Consider the following 26,489-nt stretch of genomic DNA (forward strand, 5'->3'; position numbering starts at 1 on the left):
GGCGTCAAAAACCTATCTGGACGTGTGCGAACCGAAACCGTTTGAGTGGACCGGTCAATCGATAGCGAGCAGGAATTACTTTACAAGAGCGTTACACACACACACACACAGAGAGAGAGAGAGAGAGAGAGAGAGAGAGAGAGGCCCACGCGAATCTTGCGTCTAGTTGGCTCATCGACGGCGCGATGAAAATACGTGGGAGCGAATGAGAGCTACTTCACGTTAAAACATCCAGGGCTTATGGCCTATCTAAAGGAACCACTATACCCATGGTGCGTTTATACACAAGTGGATGGAACGCTTCTTTTTACGGAGCGATGAAAACCTGACGTGGCGCGCAACTTGCTCTCCTCGCGTCAATGCCATCAGAATCTTAGAATGTGTAGATAACGATCTCGATTTTATCATTGATTTAACACTCAGTTAGTATTCATTTCAAAGGGTCTATATAAAATCTGTATCTATTTTAATCAATCTCTGTGACGTATAAAGAGCTGTTTTTCTCGTGTTTTCGCATTGCGTTTTGTATACCTGAGAACTTTGCGCGTAAACATTCTACCAGCACTGGTACGCATTCAAAAAAAAAAAAAAATAAAAAAAAAAAACAGACAGGGGGAAAAAGAGAGGGAGAGAGAAAACGGATGCGCTACCCTTTGCAAGCGCTCGTGAACTCTCTAATACCGCAAACTTCCTGATTTCGTGGCTTTGACCAATTACATACACGTAAAACACGCTGTGCACCTTCGCTGCGCAAATACGACCATTCAGCATGCTACGTCAAAAACGTTCGTACAAAAAAAAAAAAAAACGGAAATCGAGTTGGGACACTGCGACAAATCAATATTGCGTTCGAACGTCACAATGGGAGCGACAAGTACACAATGTCTGACGGTTCACTCTGCATCAGCAAACTGATGAAACGGGGAGATTGACAGTTAGATGAAATTTAATGATTCTATAAACACTGACCTTTTGAAAAGCCTTGGTAACAAATGCAGTTTTCCGAAAGTAATTATCGAGTATATGTATTCCGCGTAAACAGGTGCGACGGGGGGGACAACAATGCACTTTTAAAAGAGAAAGGCGAATAGATCTTTTTGTAGATTTCGGCTGTTCGTCATAATAAACGGACACGGTAACTAATGCATATAGTTGAACCTGCATGACGAGTTACTTCACGTCCTTATAACTAGCAAATGCATGTAGATATAAATTACTGATTAAATCAAAATGATAATAATGTAATTACGTAAAGGGTAAGTGTTTTGAAGTGTTTTATTTCTCTGTTTGATTTATTTAAAAAAATTGGAATAGCGTTAGACAGATATCTGATCTAGATATCTAAGAGGATGACTAAGTGTATGTATCTCTGGACTGGTATCAACTAGTTCCCAGAGCTATCAGAAAATATAAACATCTCGCAAACTGGTATGCTTAAATATAGATACCACTTATGATACTGATAACTGATAAGCGATCATTGGAGTGTGTTAATGACGCGGCGCTATACGCACCCCCTGACATCTCGTCGCGTCTATCATCCCTCCAGTAGTTAATCGCTGTATCTATCCTGCTGTTTGACAACCGAGTGGCAGGGGTGAATATAGCGTCCATCAGCAATTTAATACCCCGTTTGGGTTATTCGAAATAGATACTGTGCGTTTATACAAGCTCTTAAATTCCGCTTTATTGTCAGTTACATATATGCGCATCCGATAAGGCTCATTACGTGATTTCTATAAAGTGCAAAATATGCGAAAATTGTATTTCAGTCGATAATCCAACTACTTGACTCGAATCTACTGTAATAATTCGCCGATAATGCAAACCCTGTTGACAATTTTAATTCTATACCTATCCTTTTGATGTTTTTTTTGTACGTTGACTTTTTTTTTTTATAAAAAAAGAAATTATTAATTCTATTGTATAGTTTATAAATTCTTTTTAATAAAAGTAAAACGATATTATTTTTGACGATTTGACAACAATATTCGTTATGCTATTGTGTATTATTTGCATAATAAAATTGACGGTAACCAAAAACAAGAACGCATAAACCGATAACATTTTATGCACTGAACTCAGTATTCGAGAAATATAAATTGTGACGCGAAAAAATATAACAATGTACAGACTAAATGGAATTTTTGAATAAATACGTATAATTTTATTCGAGAAAGAAACACAAATTTTTCCTGCATGAGCTGCAATATTACTTATTGACAAAATTCATATCAAAAATTATTAAAAAATTTGATATGACACAAAATATAATATCAAAAAATACAGCACTTTCTTCGAGTACTAAAATTACATAATATAATATCCGTTGTCTCAACATTATACTTACTACTGGAAAAGAAGTATATTTACGAGATGCATCCTATACAATATAAAAAATATGTGTTATTTTTATCTGTTATTAGCATGTACCTTAAAGAAAAATGTGACTTTTAAAACTTCCTAGCATCAACGTATTACTTTCACTGCAGTCGACAATTTTTGTAATATTATACGACCTTAGTATCAAGTCTATGTAATAACAGAGGTCTATAATTGTAATAAAATTATAATTATATATAATTAACCTAAAAATAGTGTTGTATTGTCTCACGTGCAGAAATTCAACTTCCGGTGTTTGCAATGACAGAAACTGACTGTACTAATCGAACAGCTCTCGGAATACCCAATGATTAAACGAGGAAGAATAAAGTGTAAAGCAAATCCTTATCATTTATTTATCCGTGCTGAGGCTTCCCAACACCCACAAGAAATGTAACGGGCACCGCGTAGCAGCTAATTTAACTTCGTCGTATATTTTATGCTGATTAGAAATATGAAATATAATCCATTTCACACGGCTGATTATAATATTAAATCTCAGGACACTGTATTACCTTATTATCTCCGTCAAACAAATCTTGATTTTATGACATTAAGATATTATAAGTATAAGATATGACTGAACTCGTTTTATTGGGTGCAATAACGATCAGGATGAATATAATACGGGAAATCGATGTGTGTATGTGTGTACATTGAAAGCCGACTATAAACTTTTTGAAGTTTGAAAAATCCAGCTTTGCAGATTTTTCATTTGTGTGTACACATTTTTTTTTACTGGATTATCCATTTTTTATTTTACATATCGGTTTACCGCGTATCTATGCATACACTCGTTAAATAACGATTCAAAAAATTTTTTTTAAAACCGGGATTTATTTGTCGCGCGAGTTGTCAAAAAATTATTTTATATATATTCATGTTCGCTTATCCAGTTCGTCTCTTCGAGAAAGGAAAGCGTTCCATTTACGTCATCGGGTTTTTGAAAATTCGGCTAATCTTAATATGCACATTTATACTCCCCGGCTGTATCCTTCGCATACAGATATAGGAGGAATTTATGCATGTACGTAGACATCAGCACGCTCATGTAATACTTGGCGCGCACGCTCGTCACGCGTTGCACCGCACTTACCCGCTTCCCAATTTACAGTTCGTACCCCGAGGGTACCCGCGCCGCGAATATGTTAATCCCACCGCGAAATAACTAAACGAGTTCGTCCAGGGTCCACTGATTGCAACAAGAGAATTCGCAGAGAGTACGAGAGAGAGAGCTCGTGATCCGTTAAACAAGACGCGCCGCGCGAAAGATAGCCAACGCCGTGTCATGCAAAATCGTCGCCCTGAGTATTCGCGGAATGTCATTTTCCGCATGCACTCGTTCGGTGAAAACCGTAACGGCGGTGAGATTTAATACGGGGGAAATTGAGCCGTAGTATACACGCGTTCCCCGGTCGCAATACTAATTCACGCTCAAATCGCATTTGCGCGAACGCGTGTTTAATGGTCACATTATTCATGAAGTAACGCACTCGACTTCTTAATTAAAAAATAACTGAAATTTTTCATGCAATTGGTCATCTTATTTTGATATACATTTAACATTATTGCATCGTAAATATAAGTATGAAAGATAGAAAAGTCTTCTGAATAACTTGATTTTTATTATGTATAATATTAATTATCATCTCTTTTTTACAATAATAATTTTTATAATATATAGCTTTTGTATCTATCTATATCTTTATTTATTAAAAAAAATTCATCCCAGACTATTTAAATTCTAAATATATAAAAATATTTGTATATATTTCTTAAAATTTTGAATCTGAGAATTCTCATATTTTTCTACTGGATAAAATTTGAAAAGATATATCGAGAGAGAAAGAGAAAGATACCTGTTTAAAGCCATAATTATAGATACCTTGACAGATCGCGACTTCATCGACGATGATCCGGACGATGTCCCACTTACTCGTTCATCCAGCGGACAGTTCTTGGACTATTAAGCGAGTCACTAAGCAAGTTAGCAACTGGATTACAATAAGTTATGAGATTAACGACGGGTACGATGACGACCGGCGGAGTCATGGGTCATAGACGCGAGTCAACGGTTGCGGCGGCGGCGGCGGAGGCGGCGGCGGAGACGGCGGCGTGCTGCGAAAAAGCTTTGAGCGAGTTGTCGGGAAACGAGAATCGCGCAGATAATAACAACGAGCGGCGGGCACGGGTTAGATTTCAATGCGGTACGATGTAGCGCTTTATGTGGCTCAATGTAGCGCAAAGTAGCCCCAGAATTTACAACATCCGCTTTAATACGCCTTAATGCGGCACATTCGCACACACGACTTAAAGAACGGGATCATATCTGTCGACGGCGATTTATGAAATCGTCGCTGTTCCTCGCTGTCTCGGAGATAACGTCAGCCCGGCATTCCGAGGTCTTGCTCGTATTCGCGATACCGCGCGGTGCGTTTTCTGCGAGAAGCGCAACAATTCCGCGCAAACTACCGGCTAATTATAATACCCAGTCCAGGAGCGACCGGGATGACCAACGGTGGCGGAAGTCTCGAGTCTCGTGGACGGAAAATCGGTACTTGCGATGCTCGATTTAAACACGAATTCTTTGGAATCGAGCGGATAAAAAATGCAGACTTCGCGAATAAATTAGAAATAAGAGATGATGAGTAAATAGAAAATATCACGATATTATCTCTCACGGATGTTCTATTTCTATTTTAATGAAACATGGATTCGCGAAACAAGGATCATTATCAAAACAACATTAGTCGGGGTGATTCAACTTTACACGTAAAGTTTCCTATCGAAAAAAAGCACCAAACTTTTCAAGCATGACTCTCTCAGGCATGCAGGCGTGTAAATTATATTGAGATAGTAGTCTTCAATTATGCACCAAAAAGAGAAAAACGCTAATTGTGGGTTGAATCTAAATGAGTATTCATTAGCAGTTCGTTGCTGTTAATAATTCCCTCGTCTCGTAGTGCCGCATTCTTCAAGAGAATTTACTAATATGAATCTTCAGTATGATAATCGGCATTGAGATAATGCTGTTCAATTACACTATCGAAATGAGATAATCAGTGTATTCCGGTTAAGCAAATGTGTCTCTCTGGTAGTTCCTTTCTGAGAACGTGCGTTTAATTGGAATGGCTCGGTTGTTTTCTAAGTGTAAATCTTATTAACATATTCGACGCGTTGCAGGATGAGAATTACATGCACATTTCCTCTCTCACAGCATTCGTACTTGATATAACGAATTACATTATCTTAAATCACACAAATTATTTTTTTACGACGCTTGATATTGGCATTTATACAATGAAATCGTAAAAACGGATTTAACTAAATCAGATACCATTAAAGTGCCATTAAAGTTCATTTGAAATATTATATATATCTTCCCTTTTTTAATAAATTAAAAAACTTAATAAACGCAATTTCTTCTCTCAATTCATTTATCTTAATTAATCTTTTTACATTGATCATATACACATGCGTACAGAGCATAAAAAAATTAAAATTTTCACATATGAAAATAAAGATGCTTTTTTATCATTATGTTAAAAACGGAAAATGTTAGAATAAAGAGATTAAAATATTACAATATTATTAAACGATATATTATTCACGCAAATAATATCTCATCTCACACTATTTTATGTGAAAAATGTATAATGTGTCGATATAGTTACATAAAATAATACGTATTATTAGTGAAGAAACATGATTTAATTTTTTATTATTAATAATGATTATTAATAACGAATTGTCATTGTGACGAAGCAATGAACGAGTGCATCTATCGTACGCAAAATAGCATACTTGGTATATTTGCTCATGACTGCAAATACTTATTTATATTATAACATCTCGTTTCTAGCACGGTCGTAACCGCCGATAATAATGAATGAGCAACGACACAGTTAAAATTTTAGATCTCTTGTCGATGAATAAAAGAGCTGTAGCTTCACCATCCAAGTATCGCCATTATATGCTCATCACACGCATGGTTAATATGTCGCATGCTATCTTACTACGTCATAAAGCTAAACCGCTACTTCAAATCGTGTCATTTAATAATAATAAAGTTAGTAAAGTATCCGCCTACGTAGCGGCTGTTAGGTCGAGACGCGCCCCCCTAATTCCAATTTTGTTCCTTCGCATATATTATTGAGAAATATATGATAATAATAGAGAAATAATACGAAAATAATTATAAAATATTTTGATTAATTTATAAATCAGATGCAAACATTATATTTACATCTTTGCGGCTTTAATCGACAATTTTTAACATGCACGGTACTAATTAACTTTTTCAATATCGATGAAAGCAATGAATATCATTTACGATATCATAAACGTCATTGAAAAAATGTTGCTTGGAAATTATTTGAAAAGACGTTCCCAACAACATTCATTCATTATATCTTCAGTGAATTTTCTACTTGGTAATATAATCTTTTGTAAACAAAATAAACTCATATTTATTGATAGCTTATGTTGAACGAGAATAAATTAATAAATTGGAAATTTTTTGAAAGAAATCACGAAATTAGACGTGTGCGAGTGATGCCGGATTCGGAAAGCTTCGAGCTTGCGCGCGAGGTCAGAAATCCGAAAAGGTACGTCCTGCGGAACCGCGGAAGCGTGGAGCCGGTGAACGTACTTGAAATCACACGGTGGATGGTCCGAATCGCAGAGGGCCCCGTACCTTCCTCCTTCTGTCTCTCCCTTTCCCCACTCTTTCACCATCGCCACCTCCACCATCATCGGCTTCTTACCTCTTCCCCCTCCTCCTCCGGGGGCGTCCCGTCGCACTAATAATTCGTGAGTACATTGCGGTGATGTTGAGCATTCCACCTGCCAACAGCAACCGGGTACATTCCCCCACCTGGTGGTACCAGCAGGAAAAGTGGCCGCACGCCTTGCAATCCCAGCATTTCTGTGTTGGTTGTGGCCGTGAACGGGGCTCAAGTCCAAGGACACGCGGGAGCGAGAGAGACCGCTTCTTCGAGTGCCTAGGAGAGAGACTTCCCTACGTGCGAGGCCCGCCGCGTTCTACCGCAGATTTTACCCTGGTTTTCTACCGGCGCGGCTCGCCACCGCAACCGTCCAGGTACGTGATCCGACGAAAAGATATCTACGACTACCAGACGCGCGACTCTCTCGCGCGCTGGCTCTGTTCCCTTCCTGAAGTTGTGCCGGATGATAAACAGTGTTGTATCGAGCGCCTCGTATATCAGTGAAATCGTAAAGTTCGACGTGGCTCTCCACGACGGCCGGAGTCTCTCGGAGATGGACGAGATTTCACCGGACGGCGATCCCGATCGTTTTCCTGTCGCCCGGAACGGGTTACGGAATAGACGCCGCCCGAGATATCCGTTCGGTGGGACGCTTGTCGCGGAGACCACGGGCGACGTAAGCGCGAATAAAAACGGGCGACGATCTATCTTGCACGTCATCTCCGTTGCGAGGAGAAGCAGCCTCGGATATTTCATCGAATAGTGAACTTCTCCAATGTACACTAACCGGTTAGAGATCTTCTTCCTGCTGTCGCAAAACCGGCGGGGGGAAAGGGGGTCGCAGTGATCTCGGAAAATTCGGACTTCGAGACGATCAGATTGTTGACCGGAGTAGACACCGGAGATAAAGAGCAGAAACGAAAAAAAAAAAAAAAGAGTACAAAATCGCATTCCCTCGTCGGCCGCGCACATCTCTTTTTCCAATTAAACGCAAAATTCTGCTTGTCCCCGGGCCGATCGGGCTCGAGTTTTTCCATTTCGCGTTTTCACGTCTCGCCGGGTGCTGGACGACGTGTGCGCCCGAATCCACCAGCGATACGCGCTGTATTCCCGATGAAATCGATAAAGTCCCATCCACGACGGCAGTTATAGCCGCGCGCCGCGGCTACGTACGATGGATCGCGGAAAAACAATTTTCCGTCTCGGTGATCTCGCGCACTCGAGAGAAATTCCGATATTCCGCCGTCGATGACGATCTGGAATAATAATTGATCAGCTCCCCCCTCCTCGAATCGGCGTGCAAATGTCATTACGTTACGTATAATCGTGCCGCACAGGACGAGTCGTGGCCATTGGCCAATGTCGTTGTGAGGACGTTCCACAATTTTCTTGGACCCGTGTCGCTGCGGGACGTTGCGGGGAAAAATGAAACGAAATTACGATGCCGCATTCGTAAGGCCTCCTCCGCAACCGTAGGATTACGATAGAAACGCGGTTTCCAGTGGGGTTGACTTCTGGCATAATTGAATTGAAGATTGCTTTTGGAGTTCCTTTCCAACGTGAAAGAACGTTAGGAAGACGGAAGGATACCTGTAATGTCTCATCCCGTTCCTCCTTCGTTCTTTTACGGGAATGTCAAGAATGTCCGTAGTGTCGATTGAGCTGTGCGTGACGTATAACGATTGAAGAGGTTGACATCGAGTTTTATATACATGTATATCGTGGCCCTGTCATCGTGAACGTTCAAGTAGAATTCTGCGCGAGTAGAAACGGTATTGCATAAAGAAGTTAACGGTTTTCACTAGTAGCGTAATCTTACCTGCACCGATAGAAGTTCCGACCCGCGCTTAATGAGGATCGTATATAATAGGACTATCCCTCGAATCAGCAGCTTGTACGCGATAAGTACATCTAGCTATCGACCGCACGCTTGATTAAGGATCGATAGAATCCCCGGTTGGTACTTTTTTTTTTTTTTTTTTTTACACGGCATACCTCGCAAACAGAATGGAGGAAATGGAAATGTGCGTGAGTGCACGCGCGGTGTGCCATTTTCTGCCGATAAATCGCAACATTCTCCTCTACGGCGCAATTTCTTTTATTATCGGAAACGCCTATAAGTCACTCGCTGTGAAAATGAACGTATGCGGGTTTCATCGCCGGAGTGTTGCATTAAATAAAACAACACGGGTTTAAAATGCGCAGTGCGCGAACATGAGATTCTTACGTGGTGAAAAAAAAGTGTATGTCGGATTGAAGATCGTTTAACAAAAAGACTGATAACGTGTGAAAACGTTAACGCGAAGCGTTATTCAATATCGTTTCTCGTACATCAGATTCTGCTGTAATGCGTTAGCACGTCCTTGCAAATTCTGACAAATCGCTTTAAGCTCATAAGTTCGGACAAAAATTTTCATTTTCCGCATTTTCCGTGAATAGCGAACGCTAGTAGAAAATTAATCTTTGTGTAAAGTTACGAATTCACGACGAGGACACTAAATTAAAACGAAATTGTGACAAAAAGAGAGTGTAGTAAATTTGATCGAAGCGCGAGAAAAACCTCACGTTGACGTCTTACGTACGTAAGACGTAGTTTAATTGCCCAGTATTTACGAACAAGGAAGTTTATGATAATGCAATTCCCATGTTTAGATGATACAAAGCTGAGAGCACATATTTCATTAAACGCGTACAGCGCGTTGATGCATATCCCGCTGGATTAGCAGCGTGACGCTAACACACACGCTTCGCTGATTAGATATTTCGAAATTTAATTTCTCTATTTATAACCCCGTGCACATATCGACTAAGTGACGAAGTATGTGCCTGTAATTTAAGAGTTCGTCGAGGCGCCCCGTTATTCGTCGCGTCATTTTGGATGCTTCGCATCGGGGAACATTATATATATATATACCAAACCGAGCGGTGCAACAGTATTCAATTCTTACTTGCACTCAGGCATTCGCGGGAAAATCGGTTCCTGTAATTACCTTAATGAATGGCAACAAAGGCAGGAGAGGCTTGTACCAAGCGATATTATGTTCTCCGCGCGGTGTTCTCCTTCGCGCGGTACTCTCCCCCTCATTTCACCCCGCCTCCCTCCTCTCTCTCACGCTATCTTCCTCTCTCCGCTCTCTATCTGAAGACCTCTCGGCGCTGAGACCGTTTCCTTCGCCATTACATTGTGGCGAACTGTTCGACTAACTTTGAAATAATTAGTCCGGATAATGAAGTTCGGCTGCACAATGGGCTTAGCAGCGAAGGGTAATGAGATTCGCCCTACCCGCGTATTGACGTTTCGGTGCGATATTGATTACTTAAAACGCTTCGATGGTCTTACCAGCATAAATGAGCGAATCGGATTCCAATGAGCAGTTGTTGAATTGGGGCAACTTGGAATTATCGATGCGCGCGGCATTGGAAGACGGAACTGCTCTCGGTATGTCGCGGCGAAATAACATTACACGCATTTTATTCCTCTCCTTATCGATACTGATTCGTGTTAATCAATTCTTACGACCGTGACATAATACGTAACAGTGTTTATTATATACAGATATCGTGATTTTACGTATGTAAATAAGTGTATTACCATATTTTTCGCGATAAACTTTTCTTGCTGGAACGAAATGTTTCAGATTACTTGTACGAGAATAACGCAGATAATTTTTTCTACAAGATCATAAAATATGCATCATTAATATGTATAAATATATCTTCATTGATACATAAATTATCGACGATTAACTAGTCTCAACTTTTCTTTTTTATTGTCTGCAACTATATCGGTCACTCAGCTGATGTAATAAAATTAATCTTAAAGCTCCAAGGTAAATGCAACGGCCTTGACCGAGAAGAAAAATGCACACTCGGACTAATACCCTGCTCTAATTCCGTGACCAATCGAGCATGGATAGGAAGCCAATCTCGATAAATACTTTAAGTAAATCTTATTTTACCTTTTCTCATGCCATCAGCAGAACCGAGTTATCGATACGTTACATCGTCGTGAAGAAGTTCCCCGTAATGTTTAATAATCCGTGTTATACAAAACAATTTTCCCTGCTGTCGGCGAAAAAAGAAAGAGGTCTCGTTTCTTTGAAACGTTGCCCCTCGCCCCTCCCCCTACCCTCCTCGAGTGTCGATGGGATATCATTCGCACGAATTTTCTCACTCGTGACCGAGCAATAAATCATCAGTGGGAAAACCGAGCATATCGCGTACATTCCGGTTTTGACGTTAATCGAACGAACGATGAAATATTAACGAGTGAATAATTTCGTGACAGCAAACCGTCGATAAGTCCAACGTCACGAAAGGATATTAACGCGCGGCGCACGTAACACAAGCCACCGTGTGGGCCGCTAATGACATTACTTTCTTCCATCCGAATACATATGGTACAGAGAAAGGAGATGAAGAAGGATATCGATCTCGCATGCTCGTGCGAACTTGTCCTTGACCGGACGCAAAATCGACGCAGCTGCGAGACGAGACAAGACGAGAACGCCGTGCGTTCAAGTCTCATTAATGAAAATCATATAAAAGGAGTAACGACCGGCTATACCCGATGTATCACGCTCCTACATAACGGACTATTTCGCAAAGCATATATTTTATGAGATGACGCGAACGCGATTGATGAATGTTAAGCCGTATCTCCGGCCGTGTTCGCCTATTTGTGAAAACTCGACTTAACGAGCACCGCGAACCTCAAACGACAACTTTTCGCACGGTTTTTCTCTCTTCACGTATCAAATAATCCGTCAAAGCCTACCTCAATTTCCTATATCAGTCAGATATTTATCAGGGGAAGATTGACTACGCATTTCCGGAACGCTATGCGTAGGAGATAACGGATAATCAATGAAGTTTTGCCGTAGTTGGGATGGTAATGAGTTTTCGTAAACGAGTGACAGCAAGTGGCAGTAAAGTTATCAAGAAAACGAGCCGCATCAACGAGATATCCGTTTGCTTACTTGTGAATAATTAAAATAGTTTCGAGAGACAAAGAAGATCCTTATGTGTATATATATATATATATATATATATATATATATATAAAATTTTCATTGCGGTAATTTACTTCCCTAATTTTCTTCTCTCAAGAGAAGAGAGCCGTTGCACCTCAAGAGCTGCTATTTCGTTTTGTATTTCGTAAATTTCGTTTCAATCTTAAAATTTATACGGATAAGAAATTAAGTGTCAATTAGAAATCGTATGATACATTGTTTGTCAATCCGACTACTTATCTTTGCCATCCACTAATTAATAGGATAGCACTTATTCTATTAAAGTTATAGAAAGGAAAATTTTTTTAATATTACACAAAGGCTTATCTTATTCCTGCACGATTATTATGTTTTTGCATTTTTGAATTTTAAATAAAATGTTCTCGATGGACGAGACTAAATTCAAACTATAAAGCTAATAATATCATACGTCGTCGATAAATTTTATTCTATTTTTTTCCTCTCCTTCTTTTCAAGTCAATGGTTTCGATATTCTTCTAAGAAGTTATTATATATAAATATCTTTTTCAATTATATAACATTTCTCATGACATGTAAACGTTTTATAAGCATGACTGCGCTGCACCCAGCCCAAGCATGTACTTTTGCTTCTCCATGATTATCTGGCATCGATCTGGAATTATAGAGCGTGCTCGAGCGTGCTCGCATTTCAACAGCACACGCGATCGGAAAAGAACTTAACGCATGAGCGTGAGTTTTTATTTTTATAAATTTCTCGATATATATCGCGGCGGTAGCCGCAAAATTTACACACAAAGGGAGCATACCTGCACTCGCTAGAACAGGTTGGCTTTAAAAGTCGCATGATCAAGCGATCCGGGAACTTTGACCGCTCACGTTTGAAAGTTACAAATTGCGATGTCAGATAGCTGTTCAGAAACCGAATTACGGACATGAAAATTCAACTCTTTGTTTTCAGAAATAACTATATAAACGGCAATGTTTCCTTTGCAATATCAATTTTATTGCTATATATACGTCGAATGATGAAAAATAAAATGTCTGAATTTCTTGATAAAAATAAGCATCGAATATCGATCGCAAAATATTGTTAAAAAAAACTCTTCGCGAATTAAATGACACGCTCTCGTCATCGTAAGTCGCATATAGAGCAATACGGACAATCAAATAAAATATAGATTGGGATAAAAATCTAGTTGTACGGGAAGATGCGTTCTTCGATAATGCAAATAGATTCCTCGTTCTTCTCTTGACCGAATCGCGAGGAGGAGGAGAAGATTTAACGAGCATTCGCGTGAGAGCCCTCGAGGGAAACGATGAAAAACCGTGTCAGCACATAACGCGTTCTCTAAACGCAATCTCCCGGAAATAAAATTTTCCTGAAAAGATGATCGATGAAATGTGACGATAGCTTCTATCCCTCTGGCCCCTCTGCCCCCTCCCCCTCAACTGCGACGCTCGCAGCCAGCTGTGAGGATTACAACCGCCTCGCTGTTATAACGGTACACACCCGCACGCGTATGTACTTACAAGGCGACTGCTATTCGCGAAGCGAAATCAGAATGCTATACGCGTTCCCCTCCTGTCCACCGTTCCGTCCCGCTTGGCGAATTCGCCGCGTCTAGGATCCGTCCGCCCCGGGAGGAAGTGACGATGTTCATTCAACTGTGCGTTTTCGAGAAGTCGTAAAACCGGAGAGCGCAGTCCGGTCGTTCTGCCGGAGGAAGAAACTGCCCATTACCGCGTGAGAAAGTAACAGATCAACCGTTGCGTCCAATCGTGATCGTCTTTAAATTTGCCTCGAGATGACGCACGAGAGAGAGAGAGAGAGAGAGAGAGAGAGAGAGAGAGAGAGAGAGAGAGAGAGAGAGAGAGAGAGAGAGAGAGAGAGAGCCTGGCACTGCCGCGTATCTCTAAGTATCGCACTCATGCCGATTCTAATGTGAACGTCATTCATCTTCATAAGTATCCACATCCGGTCACGTATAATTTTTTGGTAACGGCTCATAATTCGTACATATATTATATACACGAACGACTCGGCTCGAGGCGAATTTCGGGATCCGACCGCGCTTGCGGTCGGCGGAACGCTTCCATTTTCCCGTTAGCGTGAGGCGACGGTCACGAAAGGATATCGCGTCATGTAACAGTTCCGTATGATTTAACCGTATCTCGAAGAATTTCAGTATTAGTATCATTTGGCCGAGCGCCAGAGGTTGATGATTTAGCGCAATTATTTAGATAAGCGCGTCTTCAGACCGTTTCTATTTTCAATCCTCTCATGAGAGAAAAATCTCATCGATCACGATCTGACATTTGATTAAGCGGCAAATTATTTCAAAGGTTCACGCTCAAAATCTTGGTAAACGAAGAGGATATTTCGCGATCTGCACGCCCGCTGGAAGAAGTACTGTATATAGAAAGAATACGGGCAACGTAACAAACAGGATATATCAAAGAGGTAGTAGCGTGATAATATCCCCTTTGTTCTTGCGTCAAGGATAATGCCCGCATTTTTCTCTTGCGATTGCAGCACGGCTTATGTTTCTCGATATTGAAATACATACGTATATGCCACAAAAATGTAAAAACAATCAGAGAGAATAAATCATGTTGAAAATAATCCGTGGTATCTTTGTATTCAAAACAGAAATCGTATATTATTATGCGTGCAAGCGTATATGTGTATGTGTGTATGCGCGTGTCTGTAAGTGTGTATGTGTGTGTGTGTGTATGTGTGATTGTGTGTGTGTAAGATAAATAGAAATACTTCGTTAAAATTAAAATTAATCCAATGCAACGGATAAGATAACGCAGGAATCAGAGAGTGTATAAGCGATTAGGAATGTTGCAAACTGCCAATATCGTCGCAGCTCTTAATCCAAGGATCCTTTTCCGGCGTGTAAGCGATTAACTAGCTGCCGCAGGCGATGTTTCCGTCCGTATTACACGATAATCACAACATTCGTATGCCATCTATTTCAGAATTATTCCAGTACTAACTGCCGAATGCAACGTCTAGTTGCACAAACCGCTCAATTAGGAGGTTTCTCAAAAGAGAACAAGCTCTCCCCTTTCTATCCCTTGTCTCTGGATGGGTTCTCTAGCTCCTTCCCTGTGTACTTGCGCCCTTCTCACTTTGTGTGTCTCCGTCTTCGTCTCCTAGACTAGAATTCTGATAAGACGACGGCGGAGAGAGCGCAGCCACTTCCGCTTCTAGATCATTGTTTGCGAACGGTTAATAGCCCCCTGGGTACATCTACCCGACCCGTCTGAAGTCTGGTCGCTCTCATGGAAGCGCAAACCATCTACTATCTCCCTCTCTCCCAGCCCGTTCCCCTCCATTCCCTATTTTGGTCTCTATTTATCGGGGCGCACGTGCTCCTTTCTCTCTCGTTCCTTCCCTCCACCTTGCCTTCTCTCTGCCAGTCTCTTCCGTACTCTCCATCGCCATTTCTTTCTGGCTGACTTCCTCTCTCGCTTCCTTCTTACTGTTCTCCGTCGGTTCCCTCGAAAAATTATGCGCTCTCAGAGGTGAACATCCGTTTTACACAAGAGCAGGACGTACGCGAGCGTACGTATATGTGTGAGCGCGCCGCTTCTTCTTCTTCTTCTTCTTCTTCTTCTTTTTTTTCTTCTCCTTTCTTTTGGCGTTTCGCGCTCATACGCTCATCCGCGTGTTTCTACATTTACGCGCGAGCAAACTGCTCACCACGACCAGTAATTGAAGACTTCGGGCGTGAATGGGAGTGCCACGTGGACGAGTGAAATTAATTGCTGCCGGCACCGTTAGCTTCATAGATCGTAGGCGTCTCGCGCGGAGGTACGTATACGGTCGTCTTCCTCGACGAGAGAGACCCGCGCGCCTCGTCCACGAGGCGAGCCATCCGAAAAAGTCCTGTACGCGGCTAAGAAACGCGCCAAGGAACAACGTTCGTGACCCCAAACGCGATCGGGAGGAGGGAATCTCCGTGTAATCGGTCATTGACTACCTGCGCAAGGTCAGAGGGCCCCGTCCGTTTAAACCCGGAAAACAGAGCTGCGCTTGCCATTTAGGATAAGCCTGTGAATTAGAGGGAGGGAGAAAGAGAGAGAGAGAGAGAGAGAGAGAGAGAGAGAGAGAGAGGGGGAGAGAGAAAGCGAAAAAATGCATATTTGTTTGCGAAATTAGATACGTGATTATTGTCTGCTAATAATACATCCGCGCGGCGTTACCTTTCAGACACTTCCTACTTTGCATAATTTGCATAAGAATAATTCTCATAATTAAGAGAATTCTCATAATCTGCTTTTTGGAGGATTTTGGAGTAGAAGACCTTTCTCCGAGTCGGTGCAGATTCCTCACACCTCGATCCGACATGTCGCTCAATTATTTTATTAATTATGTTAAAGATCATCCTGATATCGGCCGCTATTTAATACGCTTTACGAGAACGTCAAGCGTAACCCCGAGGAAGGTAATGTCGATTTCACGCCATGCCCTTATACAGGACACGCATGATTCATTCATGATGTATACAACTACACGAGCTTATGATGATTTTTAAGTAGGAGGGAAAGACATTAATAGCCCGGGGGGAAGAGGGCAGGCCAACGTTCATTACCTCGGTCGAGAAAAAGATAACACACATCTATACACCCATGCCAACCGTCCGTAAGCCACCTTCGCGAGGTTAACGGTGCAAGGCAAGATGGTCCGTGCGCACCGACGGATCGCTCAATTCCCTCCAACATATGCGTGGGACTCGAGGCTCGAGTGCCCTCGGAAGAATTAACAGTTACCTCAGCGGCGATGCGCGGCGACGAGGAAGAGGGATGATGACTCGTAAGAGTCAGGAGGGAGGAGACACACTCGAGGATTACGCTCGTGATGAAGGAGAGCGCGATCCATTTGACCACGGACACACACTAAACACACGTTAGGGTTAAAAATAATTGACCGCCCCCGGGGCCGTTCCGAGGAAAGCAGACGTATCGAACGAAGAGCAGAGGAGACTGGGGACCTTTGTTCCTCATTAAGGGTATTTGGCCAAATCGACAATCAGAATAAGCAGAAGAGACAAGACCACCAGCGGACGGTAGTTATGTGACGTGGGTAGAAAGCCCGTGATTAAATGAAAACATTTAGTAGAGATAAATGACTCTGAGAAAAAAAGTGGTTATAATTAATTGAGCTGATCCAACAAGAGCAAAAAGGAATAATAAAATTGGGCGCGATGGGCAGATTAAAGAAGAAGTCGCAGGTAGAGAAACACGGGAGAGTCCTAAAATATTTTACTAAATCTTTCCTCACCGTGGGCGGTATATTTAATAAAGTAATTAAACAGGTATCTCGTCCCTGGACTTCCTGTGAATCGATTAGCGTCTCACGACTCTACCGAAATCCCAACGTAGGCCTCATCCCAACTATGATGGGCGTTTTAATCGCGATAACGATGCGAACAATGTGCGGAAGTTTCGGCGATAAGAATAAAGAACGCGAGATATTGCGAGAAAATTATGGTAGCTAATTTGGATCAGCGCGTTTAAGCTGTTTTCTCGTATATTACTGAATAATGAATCACACTAAGGATGAAGCAAAAAAAAGCCTAGTCGAATCAAAGATAATCGCGAATAGATAAGGCTAAGAGCAAGGATGTTATATAAATGCAGATGTATGTTAATAATACGACAAGCATTTATTAATGAGACATAATGATGATGGCAATTAATTACTACTAACTACTAGGATGTTAGACAATAGTATAAAAAGAAATAGTATGTTTCTTTTTCTCTTTCAATCCGTCATAGAATGCGTTAACGAGATTAATTACATTACACTCGGCAGGATTATTTCCCAGAAAAGGGAGATGAGCTGAAAGTAGAATAATCGGCAGCACAGCGGCCCGATTATAAGATAATGACGGAGATTTTGTACGAACGCAAAAGTACTATGGTAATGAATCTCTTAAATCTAACTTTTGAGAGATCTCATTACGGAACTCATTATTTTATATACATATATATATATACATAAAAAAAGAAGAAGAAGAAAGATTTAACCGTATCATGCGTGCATTCCGGAGGACCGGCAGGAAAACGATTGAGGTAGCAAAAAACGATAATCGACGTGAGAAAGAGAGAGAGTCGTAAAATTTAGTTATAATTCGCCGTGCAAATACCAGTCGCGGTAAAAAGGAGAAGAGAGAAAGCGACGGGAAGAAGAAGAAGAAGAAGAAGAAGAAGAAGAAGAAGAAGAAGAAGAAGAAGAAGAAGAAGAAGAAGAAGAAGAAGAAGAAGAAGAAGAAGAAGAAGAAGTGGAAGAAGAAGAAGAAGAAGAAGACGAAGAAGAGCGGGACTTGGGCAGGAAGAGGACGCGGGGTAGGGGGAGGAGAGACTTCGCAGCGGTGAGGCAGCGTTTCCGTTGCCCGGAGGTTTAACCAAAGTCCGGCGCTCGTTACGGGACTCCCGCCTCTCGATTACACGTCCGGCGCGGAGGAGATGTGAACAACCTTCACGTATTGGAGATGACGTAAATATTACAGGCTCGTTAGCGGGAGAGCACGTATGCGCAGGTGCACGACGCGTCGTATTGCCGCGTACGGATCAGCCCAAGACCCCGTAATGTGAGGCAGATGCCTCACTTTGGACATACTGAAGCAACGCCTACGATCTACCGCACACGCAAACGTCAGGTGCCAAATATCAAATTATCGAGCTTCTCTAGAATTCGTTAGGATTTGCTACGAACGATCTCAGTATGGTGCAACAAACGCACTCTGTAATCGCACATTTGCGATTCGTGATTGTTCTACGTGAAAAAAAGAAATGCAATCGTAAAGCTAATCAACGATGGAAATGTTTAATGCAATGATTTATCCGTAACATTGCAGATAAAAATAATAGTGTATGGATTATATTCAGTCGGTAGTATTATACACATACGTCAATATTTATATTCTGTATTTATTATCTTTTTCTCTCTCTCTCTTCCTACTTTTTATCATCGACTGTGACGTCAATTAATATTTATAAATAAAAAAGAAATAGTTGTTAGAATAGATTTCACAAAATGTACAATATGGTTTTCATATAAATATTACAAATTTTGAAAATTCATACGTATCTCTTCTACGTTTATTAAAGTCTTCATCGTGATATTAAATTAATTAATTGAAATTGTTGAATTTGAAACTGGATAAAATTTGTATTATGCACAAAAGTTTATCGATCGAACCTCGAGAAGGCTCCTCTTTCAAGAAGTATCAATTTATAAATTTACAATCATTATACGAAATGTTGCTCGCAAAGTTGTACGTTGGGCGAAAGTTTCCGCGGTGCTGGTTTCGACGCAGCGTATATTATCGTATGCGAATATCCGGCGCGACGCGCAGCAAACGCTGAAGTTGTCCACGGACTTTTTACAGTAAGCAGAAGATTTAATGTGACGTTACGGCGTGTGACGCGACTTTGCAACTAAGTTCCTGGCCGATGTCGTAAACGTCAGAAAACATCCTTCCGCGAGCCGCGGCTGTAAGAAACGTAATCCGAACGTTTAGCAGGCTGAAGCCACGCGATAAAGTCCCTCCTCGAAACGAAGAGCCACATTGTAAAATTTTTAACGACCTCGGTGCGTTATTCTCACGCTTCAATTCTCTCTCAAACTGTCAACATTAATAATCCAACCGCCATTACGCGTTTTATCTGCTATCTCCGTTATCTCCGTCGGAGAATAAATATTTCCTCTTACGACATTCTTAGTGGGCTTAGAGATTTCTGAGACACCCGATAACACCGATTCGCGCTCGCCGGACCTCTTTCTATAGCAACAGCTGTTTCGCTAAACCAGCGTCAGTGTCGCGAATTGCAAATCGCTGCCGAGGGAGGCCGAACAAGATCCAAATGCCTTCAGGTACAATGCGCCACTTCCGGGAGACATGAGCTGTTTGAGGGGGATTACGAGCAAAGGCAGAGTTCGGATTCTGGCGGATTCTGTATTCTCTGGATAATCCGGAAAGGTATCGCGTGTGCGAGTATCGTGAGTACGCGATAGTCATGGAATATAAAATTAAACGTCGGTTTTAATATATGTATCGTAGATGAGGCGACTGGCTCGCTCGCTCGCTGCGTGTGATTGAAGGTGGTGTTTGTCGCGCGGCGGTTACTCGACATTCTCATAAGTCGCTCGAGATGAGTTAGCCGCTCCCGCGGCCAGGCCGGAGGCAAGAAATTTTGTCCCAATCAAGCCGCGGTCGCCCGACTTCCGGCGTGTAATTAAAGATACGCGGATTACCACGCGGACGATAACAAGGTGGAGAACGGGCAGTCCTGATCCAACGAGGCGAATAAATCCAAGAAGCGTGACCAACAACTTCATAGATTCGCCGACCTTCGCTTTCAGGTGGCCGCCGCCGCCTCTGCATGCATACGCGATAGCGTGCGCGCAACGCTCCCTGCATTTCGGATTACTCACTTTATGTCATACCCATTCTGCGCGGCCTCGTTACGTTAAATATACGGTTATGAGGTTGTCGTGTTACGTAGAGTGGAGATGCGGAAAAAGCGCGCGGTGGGTGGAGCGCGCGCCACGTATCATCGGACGGGACTCACGCGCGCGGCAGCAATTACTTGCCGGCCCGCGATTGTTTGACGCGGCTAAACCGCGCGGTATGTAAGCCCGCGCGACTTAATTGGAAGGTCGGTGGTAACGCGAAAGCGCGCACCTCCCTTTTTCTCTCCTCTCTCTTTCTCTCTCCTCCTGCCATTCCCAGTGGCTGTCTTAAATTAAACGCGACGCGCATATTGCGCATCGCGCGGCAACACGCGGGGGACGTTAATCTTTTTTTTTTGCGGGTTTCCCGAATTCGCCGAGTCACGGTACACGGCGAATATTACACGCGACGGCTCGTTTCTCCGTAACTCGTCAAGTGGAAGGCGTGTCGTTGTTAAGGCGAATAAGGCGGACCCAAAGATGGACGCGTCCGCCGAATTATTGTCCGCGCGTAGCCACAACGAATTTCAGCTGAGCTGTTCAAGGGGAGGCGATGAAATTTTAACCGGCTCTTTTGCCCGGGTAGTCCCGTTACTCCCACACGTTAGCGGCGCCGACCTCACAGAGTCGCGACAATTTCAGAGGCAGAGTGGAAGTGACGCCAGCAGTATATTACAGATCTTTTTAACCTCCAGACCCGCCTTGCGCGCTTTGCAAATATTCAAATGGCTCCGCTAATGGAGCCCCCTCTCCCCCTCCCCATCCCCCTCTCTGCTCCTTCCGTACCTCGACCGGTCTTGCATCAAAGTGGTACAACGGGAGTGAGCGTAGCAAAAGGGACATTCATCTTCCCCTGACCCACTCGATGTAACGGTGGAACCCGAAAATTACGGAGTAACCGAAAATCACGCTACTCTCTCTTTCTCTCTCTCTCTCTCTTTCTCCCTCTCTGTCTTTCTCTTTCCCTCTCTTGATCCCGTCCGGTATTCCTGTTCTTCTTACTCTTCCGTTCTGGTCGTTGACTTCTCCGCAACGCCGAGTATCTTCGCATCTCACGCCAGTACGCTTTGTATTCGCGAATGAAATCATTAAGTTACATTGTACACAAGTTGTATCCAAGTTGCACTTACATAAATTATGTAATTATGTGCTTTGACATATATTTATGTAAAGCAAAATCTCGGATGATAATTTTATCGCTGATGAGCATAAAATAATTAGAGCATAGATGTAATAATTGTTTCTATTTTTGAAGCAAATTGAAAATTCTGATTTCTTTTAATTGATACTACGCGTATTTTTATATTGTATTTTTATATTGTACAGTGCTTTAAGTATCTTAGTTTTTGAAGAAATCTTCTAGAGATGACTGCAATAGTTGAAGTTGAAGGTAGCACGGCTACAAGGAAGAACTAATTAATACGTTTGCGAACTTTTATCTGACCCTCGTGGGACAATCCAAGTTTTTGTTTCATCACAAACTTTTAGCACATATATTGCGAGTTTGCTCGTTTCCACCTGCATCAAGAAAGCGAAATTTTACAAAAGTGCGGACCCACAGCTGTTGGGTAACAGTCAAACTTGCCCTAAGGCATTTAACGAAGTCGTCGAACTCTCCGTAGGAGTTTCATCGCCACTAGCGTCAAACACGCACACCATCTTGTGCCTCGGCCTTTCCACACGATAAGAATAACATTTGAAGCGTGTTGAACTTATGTAAAACGGGATATCGCCCACGGAAATGCAGTGGGTGACTTGCAAATCTAGGTAGAGAAACCTGCAGGATCTTCTCTGCGCGAGACACATAATTCTCGTCACTTTGCTGCTGCATTATTTTACAGCGTAAAGACGACACAAGCGTAATAATTTCGTTGACGTTAATTGCGAGCAATTTTTCTCGCGATGGTATCACCGTAATTTACACAAACCCATTTACACAACCCACAAAACTATTTCATTTTACGCATGACTCCCTCGCGCTTTGATCTTATTTTGCCCGGTTATATAATTTAATTATCATTTCCATAAAAAAGGTCAGCGCAATTTCACAGAGATATTCCGGGGGGTTAAACTTGACGCGACTTTTACTTTGTCATATTTTTATTTTGTCATATTTTACCGTGGCCCCAAAACGACATCATTTTTTTTTTACGACGTAAATTTTTTTGAAAGAAGATGAGAGATACGTTAATAAACGTAACATTAAATCTCGCGCAGAACTGGCGCTACGTCTCTTAATGAATTATTCCGGGGTGTTATTCGCGATGTAATTTCAGTTTGCGCGCCGCGACACCGTCGCACTTTGCGATACGATCGCGTCACAGATTCCGCCGTGTCACTCTCCTCTATCTCGCGCGGAATCACGGCTCACGGCGGAGGAAGAGTCAACCGCGACGATGCACTTCGGCGTTACGTGGTACCGTTACCCACTTCTCTCGCTGGGTGCATACCGAAAATGGTTCTGCTTCAGTTTACCACTAAAACGATGGGAATTTTGCGTTATGCGCACATCTAGGGGTGAGGTGCGGCAAGAAAGAAGTGCGAGGAAGGAGAAAGAGCGGATCGCGCTGTTGCTTCTGCGGTAACAGCAGTTACAGCGGTAATTTTACTTTACACCGGCTATAAATGTGCTCCGCTCACGCACGCTTCCGCGATAGTGCTATCTGTTCCTCTTTCTCTCTCTCTTTCTTTAGCCTCTCCTTCTTCTCTACATCTCTTAGTTATGTCTCTCTCTTCTTCCCTCCTCTCCCCCCCCCTCTCTCTCTCTCGCTCTTTCTCCGACACTGCCCTCTTATTCTCCATATCTCCCTTTTACGCATGCCACTATAATGCATCGGCACGAGTCTCACGTTGAGGAAAAAAATCAGAATTGCATGCCATTGCTTGACATGCATTATACACGCGACGAGTATATTGAAAGCGGGGTGGTCCTATCGATTTATTGAACTTAACTCGGATATTAATTTCGCGATCCGAGGGAGTGTGTCTTTATAATCATGTACAACGAGGGGAGACCAGAGAGAGAGAGAGAGAGAGAGAGAGAGGGGGGGAGAGAGAGAGAGAGAGAGAGAGAGAGAGAGAGAGAGAGAGAGAGAGAGCCAGTCGTCACACGTCAAGATTAAATGCGAGTCTTGTGTAATTTAGAGAAGCTAAGACTAGTGATATCTACTTAATGACTTAAGACTAGTGATATCTGCTTGTGAGATATCTTAAAGCTCGAAGATTATTAAAGGCATTAGGGTGAGAGAGTGCACAAGCTGCTCTCTGTATTGTCAAATTTTGTTATATTAACAATCTCACGGATTAGGCGCAACAAAAATTGATCCTAGTTTTTTTATACATCACTCTCGTGGCGTTTTCCAATAAACCAAGTTACGTGGAGTGTAGAAGAGAAAGTGCCGTTTGTCGCATCGTTTGCAACAACAAGCGTGACAACAGCGGTGAGAAAAATTGCCCTCGCCGCTCGCCGTCGCAAACACGGTTGCGAACTCGCAAACGAGGCACTGATAATAAAATAGCTTACGGTCGATCACGAGTTCACGATTCGTTACCAGCAAATTGATTTGTATTTACGATAGTCGTCACTGCCGCGGATCGCTTGTGCGACTCGAATAGTTAAATCGTGCATTTCAAACGCTCGCGGGTAGATTGTACTTCAAATGCCAGGCAATGTACATAATTGATTGGCGTATGCGAACAAAGCCGGAACGTCACGAGCCAGTTTTGCAGCGCGTAGGAGGGTCCCTCTTTCGTCGACCGCCGCCGCGCCGCGCCGCGCCGCGCCACGCCGCCGCGCCGTGGCCCGGTATGTAGCCGGATGAAATCACCCGATTAACGGCTCTTTGCCTCGACTAAATTACCGCAGAATTAGGCAAGCCGATTACATTTGCGCCGATGTACAGCCGTTATGCTCGCGCGTACCCGTAGCCCGCCCGCGCGCGCGCTGCCGCTTTACCAGAAATGCGTTAGCCTACGTGATTTAGTGGCGTGGCTACACTGGATTATGGCGTTGACAAAATGACAGACAGTCCACGACCGGGTGTTAATTCCGGAATGGAATGAAGCCTTATCCATTGGCTATGTAACGCTTCTGCTACCTGATACAGGCTCCGAGGCCGAATTCGTTAAACAAACGATTTCGTTAAATGTAACCCATCGGCGTCTCCCGGTCGAATTGAACACTAAGACGACGAGACACTCGACGAATTACCATGCGATTAGCGGCAGTGCTGGAATGGATTGCTCCATGGACTGCTATATGGACTCGCCATAATAGGAGCAGTTATTGACTTTGCCAGGTACGAACGTCGACGCATCGGTCACCTTCGGGAGCAGTAGAATCGAATCGTATTACGCGCATGTTCACAACGTGACAGACAAATTGCTATGCTATCGGTTCCAAGGGGCTCCCCAGTACCGTGCACTTCCGCATCTCCATTCTCGAGATAAGCACCGTTCTCTACACATGAACTGGTTCATATTTCATGACTCGTTCGTATTTCATGTCTCACGTGTTTCATTATCTTCGTCTGCGAAGGCGAAGGGCAGGTATCATGTTCGCGTTTGGTGTATCGATATTGCGGGCCGTCTTTGTCGGCGCGATCGCGATCGCGATCGCGGAGCGTTGATTAGAGTAATAATCAAGTGGATTTTCCCGCCGCTTCTATCGACCGTAGATCGGTCTAATCAAGGGCGAAATAAAAAAAAAAAAAAAAATGTGCTAAGTCGAATTAGTCAATCCAAATCACTGAGAATACAATTGAATCTTCCCGTTAATTATCTTTATTAAAGGAGCTTGCTAGCGCGCCTGGAAGTCCAGGCTGAACCGCGCCAACACAGTTCGGATTAATTAACCCTGATAATACAGACAGAAATAATATATCTTGTTCGTCGGGATTAATGCTAATTGGCGTTGGTGCACAGGCGGCACCGTAGGATTTGTCCGCGTCTCCGCGCGCCGTTCCGCGCACTAATTGCGAAGCGTTATTAACGAATTCAAGAAAAAAGCGAAGGACGACGGAGGAGGGTGAATGGGAGAATCGCGTTAAAACGTGAAACGCCCGCCGCAGCCGCAGCCGCAGCCGCAGGCGGTTCGGCCACGATGAAAACCGGGTGATGACGCGTAATTGCTTTCCCGGATAAACAGGCCCGTCGGTGAAGTTCCGCGATGAGGGAGTCAACTCTGACGTAACTTCGCCCGCACGCACATGGCCGCGCCGCACAACACGTAACGTCGCGACGCAAGATCAGCGAGGGAAGACTCCCGCGGCGGATGCGGGATGAAGGGATGCGGAATGCGGTTTAGGGGCTCGTGAGTGGTGCGCGCGTATCAAACTTTGTTTTGTCACGGTGGGAGTCGTTTGCCGCACGACGTAACTTATTGTTGTGTTTACTAAATGTAGTTACGCATCGGGTGCAATTCGTGTGTCGCAATTCTCTTCGCTGCCGCCGTCGTCGTCGTCATCGTCGTCGTCGTCGTCGTCGTCGTCGTTGTCGTTGCGTTGTCGTTCGTACAAGGACACTTTATCATTGGTGCATGTCATTAATTTTCTCACTCCCGCACATGGCCCACACCCTTTGCCGAATAGTGACGTTTTCCGAGGGCGGAAACAGAAATTTCAGATTTGTCTCTTTGTACTCGGGCGGGCGACGAACACCCTCTACCCTCCATTTACTCGCTTCCATCAGCGCGCGAGCATAGTGCTTGTGGTATCGCGACGTTGTTGACAACGCGTAGACAAGTGCGCTTGCGAATAGCACGCGATGTGAAAAGAGAGCTCGCGTAGGGATTTGGATGGATAAAGAACTGGGAGACGATTGAAGAAGGGAAAAGAGAGAAGTGCAGTCAATCGTGAGACAATGGCCGCTGACGAGGAATTCACGAACTTCCCTTTTCACGGTGCTGTGCTCTCATGC

General features: G+C 43.1%; 3 protein-coding genes across 6 annotated transcripts in view; 1 reads left to right on the forward strand and 2 right to left on the reverse strand.

Moving 5' to 3' along the window:
• LOC105425613 (autophagy-related protein 16-1-like) overlaps window positions 1–26,489 on the reverse strand; it is a 280,555-nt gene that overhangs the window by 55,750 nt on the left and 198,316 nt on the right. Inside the window, exon 1 of one of the 4 annotated variants that reach the window (XM_011636452.3) lies at window positions 4,268–4,414. The exons of the other annotated variants lie outside the window; for them this stretch is intronic. Coding sequence (XP_011634754.1) covers window positions 4,268–4,288 — 21 coding nt within the window. The 5' untranslated portion in view covers window positions 4,289–4,414. Of the gene's footprint in view, window positions 1–4,267; window positions 4,415–26,489 lie in introns of those variants that run through there. 4 annotated transcript variants of the gene reach the window in all.
• Window positions 1–26,489, reverse strand: part of Atg16 (Autophagy-related 16) — a 360,881-nt gene that overhangs the window by 25,377 nt on the left and 309,015 nt on the right. The gene's annotated exons all lie outside the window — the stretch shown is intronic.
• neo (ZP and PAN domain-containing protein neyo) overlaps window positions 7,213–26,489 on the forward strand; it is a 172,943-nt gene continuing 153,666 nt past the window's right edge. Inside the window, exon 1 of the mRNA XM_089071883.1 lies at window positions 7,213–7,483. The gene's annotated coding sequence lies outside the window, so the exon portion shown is untranslated. The remainder of the gene's footprint in view (window positions 7,484–26,489) is intronic.

The sequence above is a fragment of the Pogonomyrmex barbatus genome, unplaced genomic scaffold, assembly GCF_055798465.1.
Source record: "Pogonomyrmex barbatus isolate J1 unplaced genomic scaffold, ASM5579846v1 scaffold12, whole genome shotgun sequence".
Classification (NCBI taxonomy): Eukaryota; Metazoa; Arthropoda; class Insecta; order Hymenoptera; family Formicidae; genus Pogonomyrmex; species Pogonomyrmex barbatus.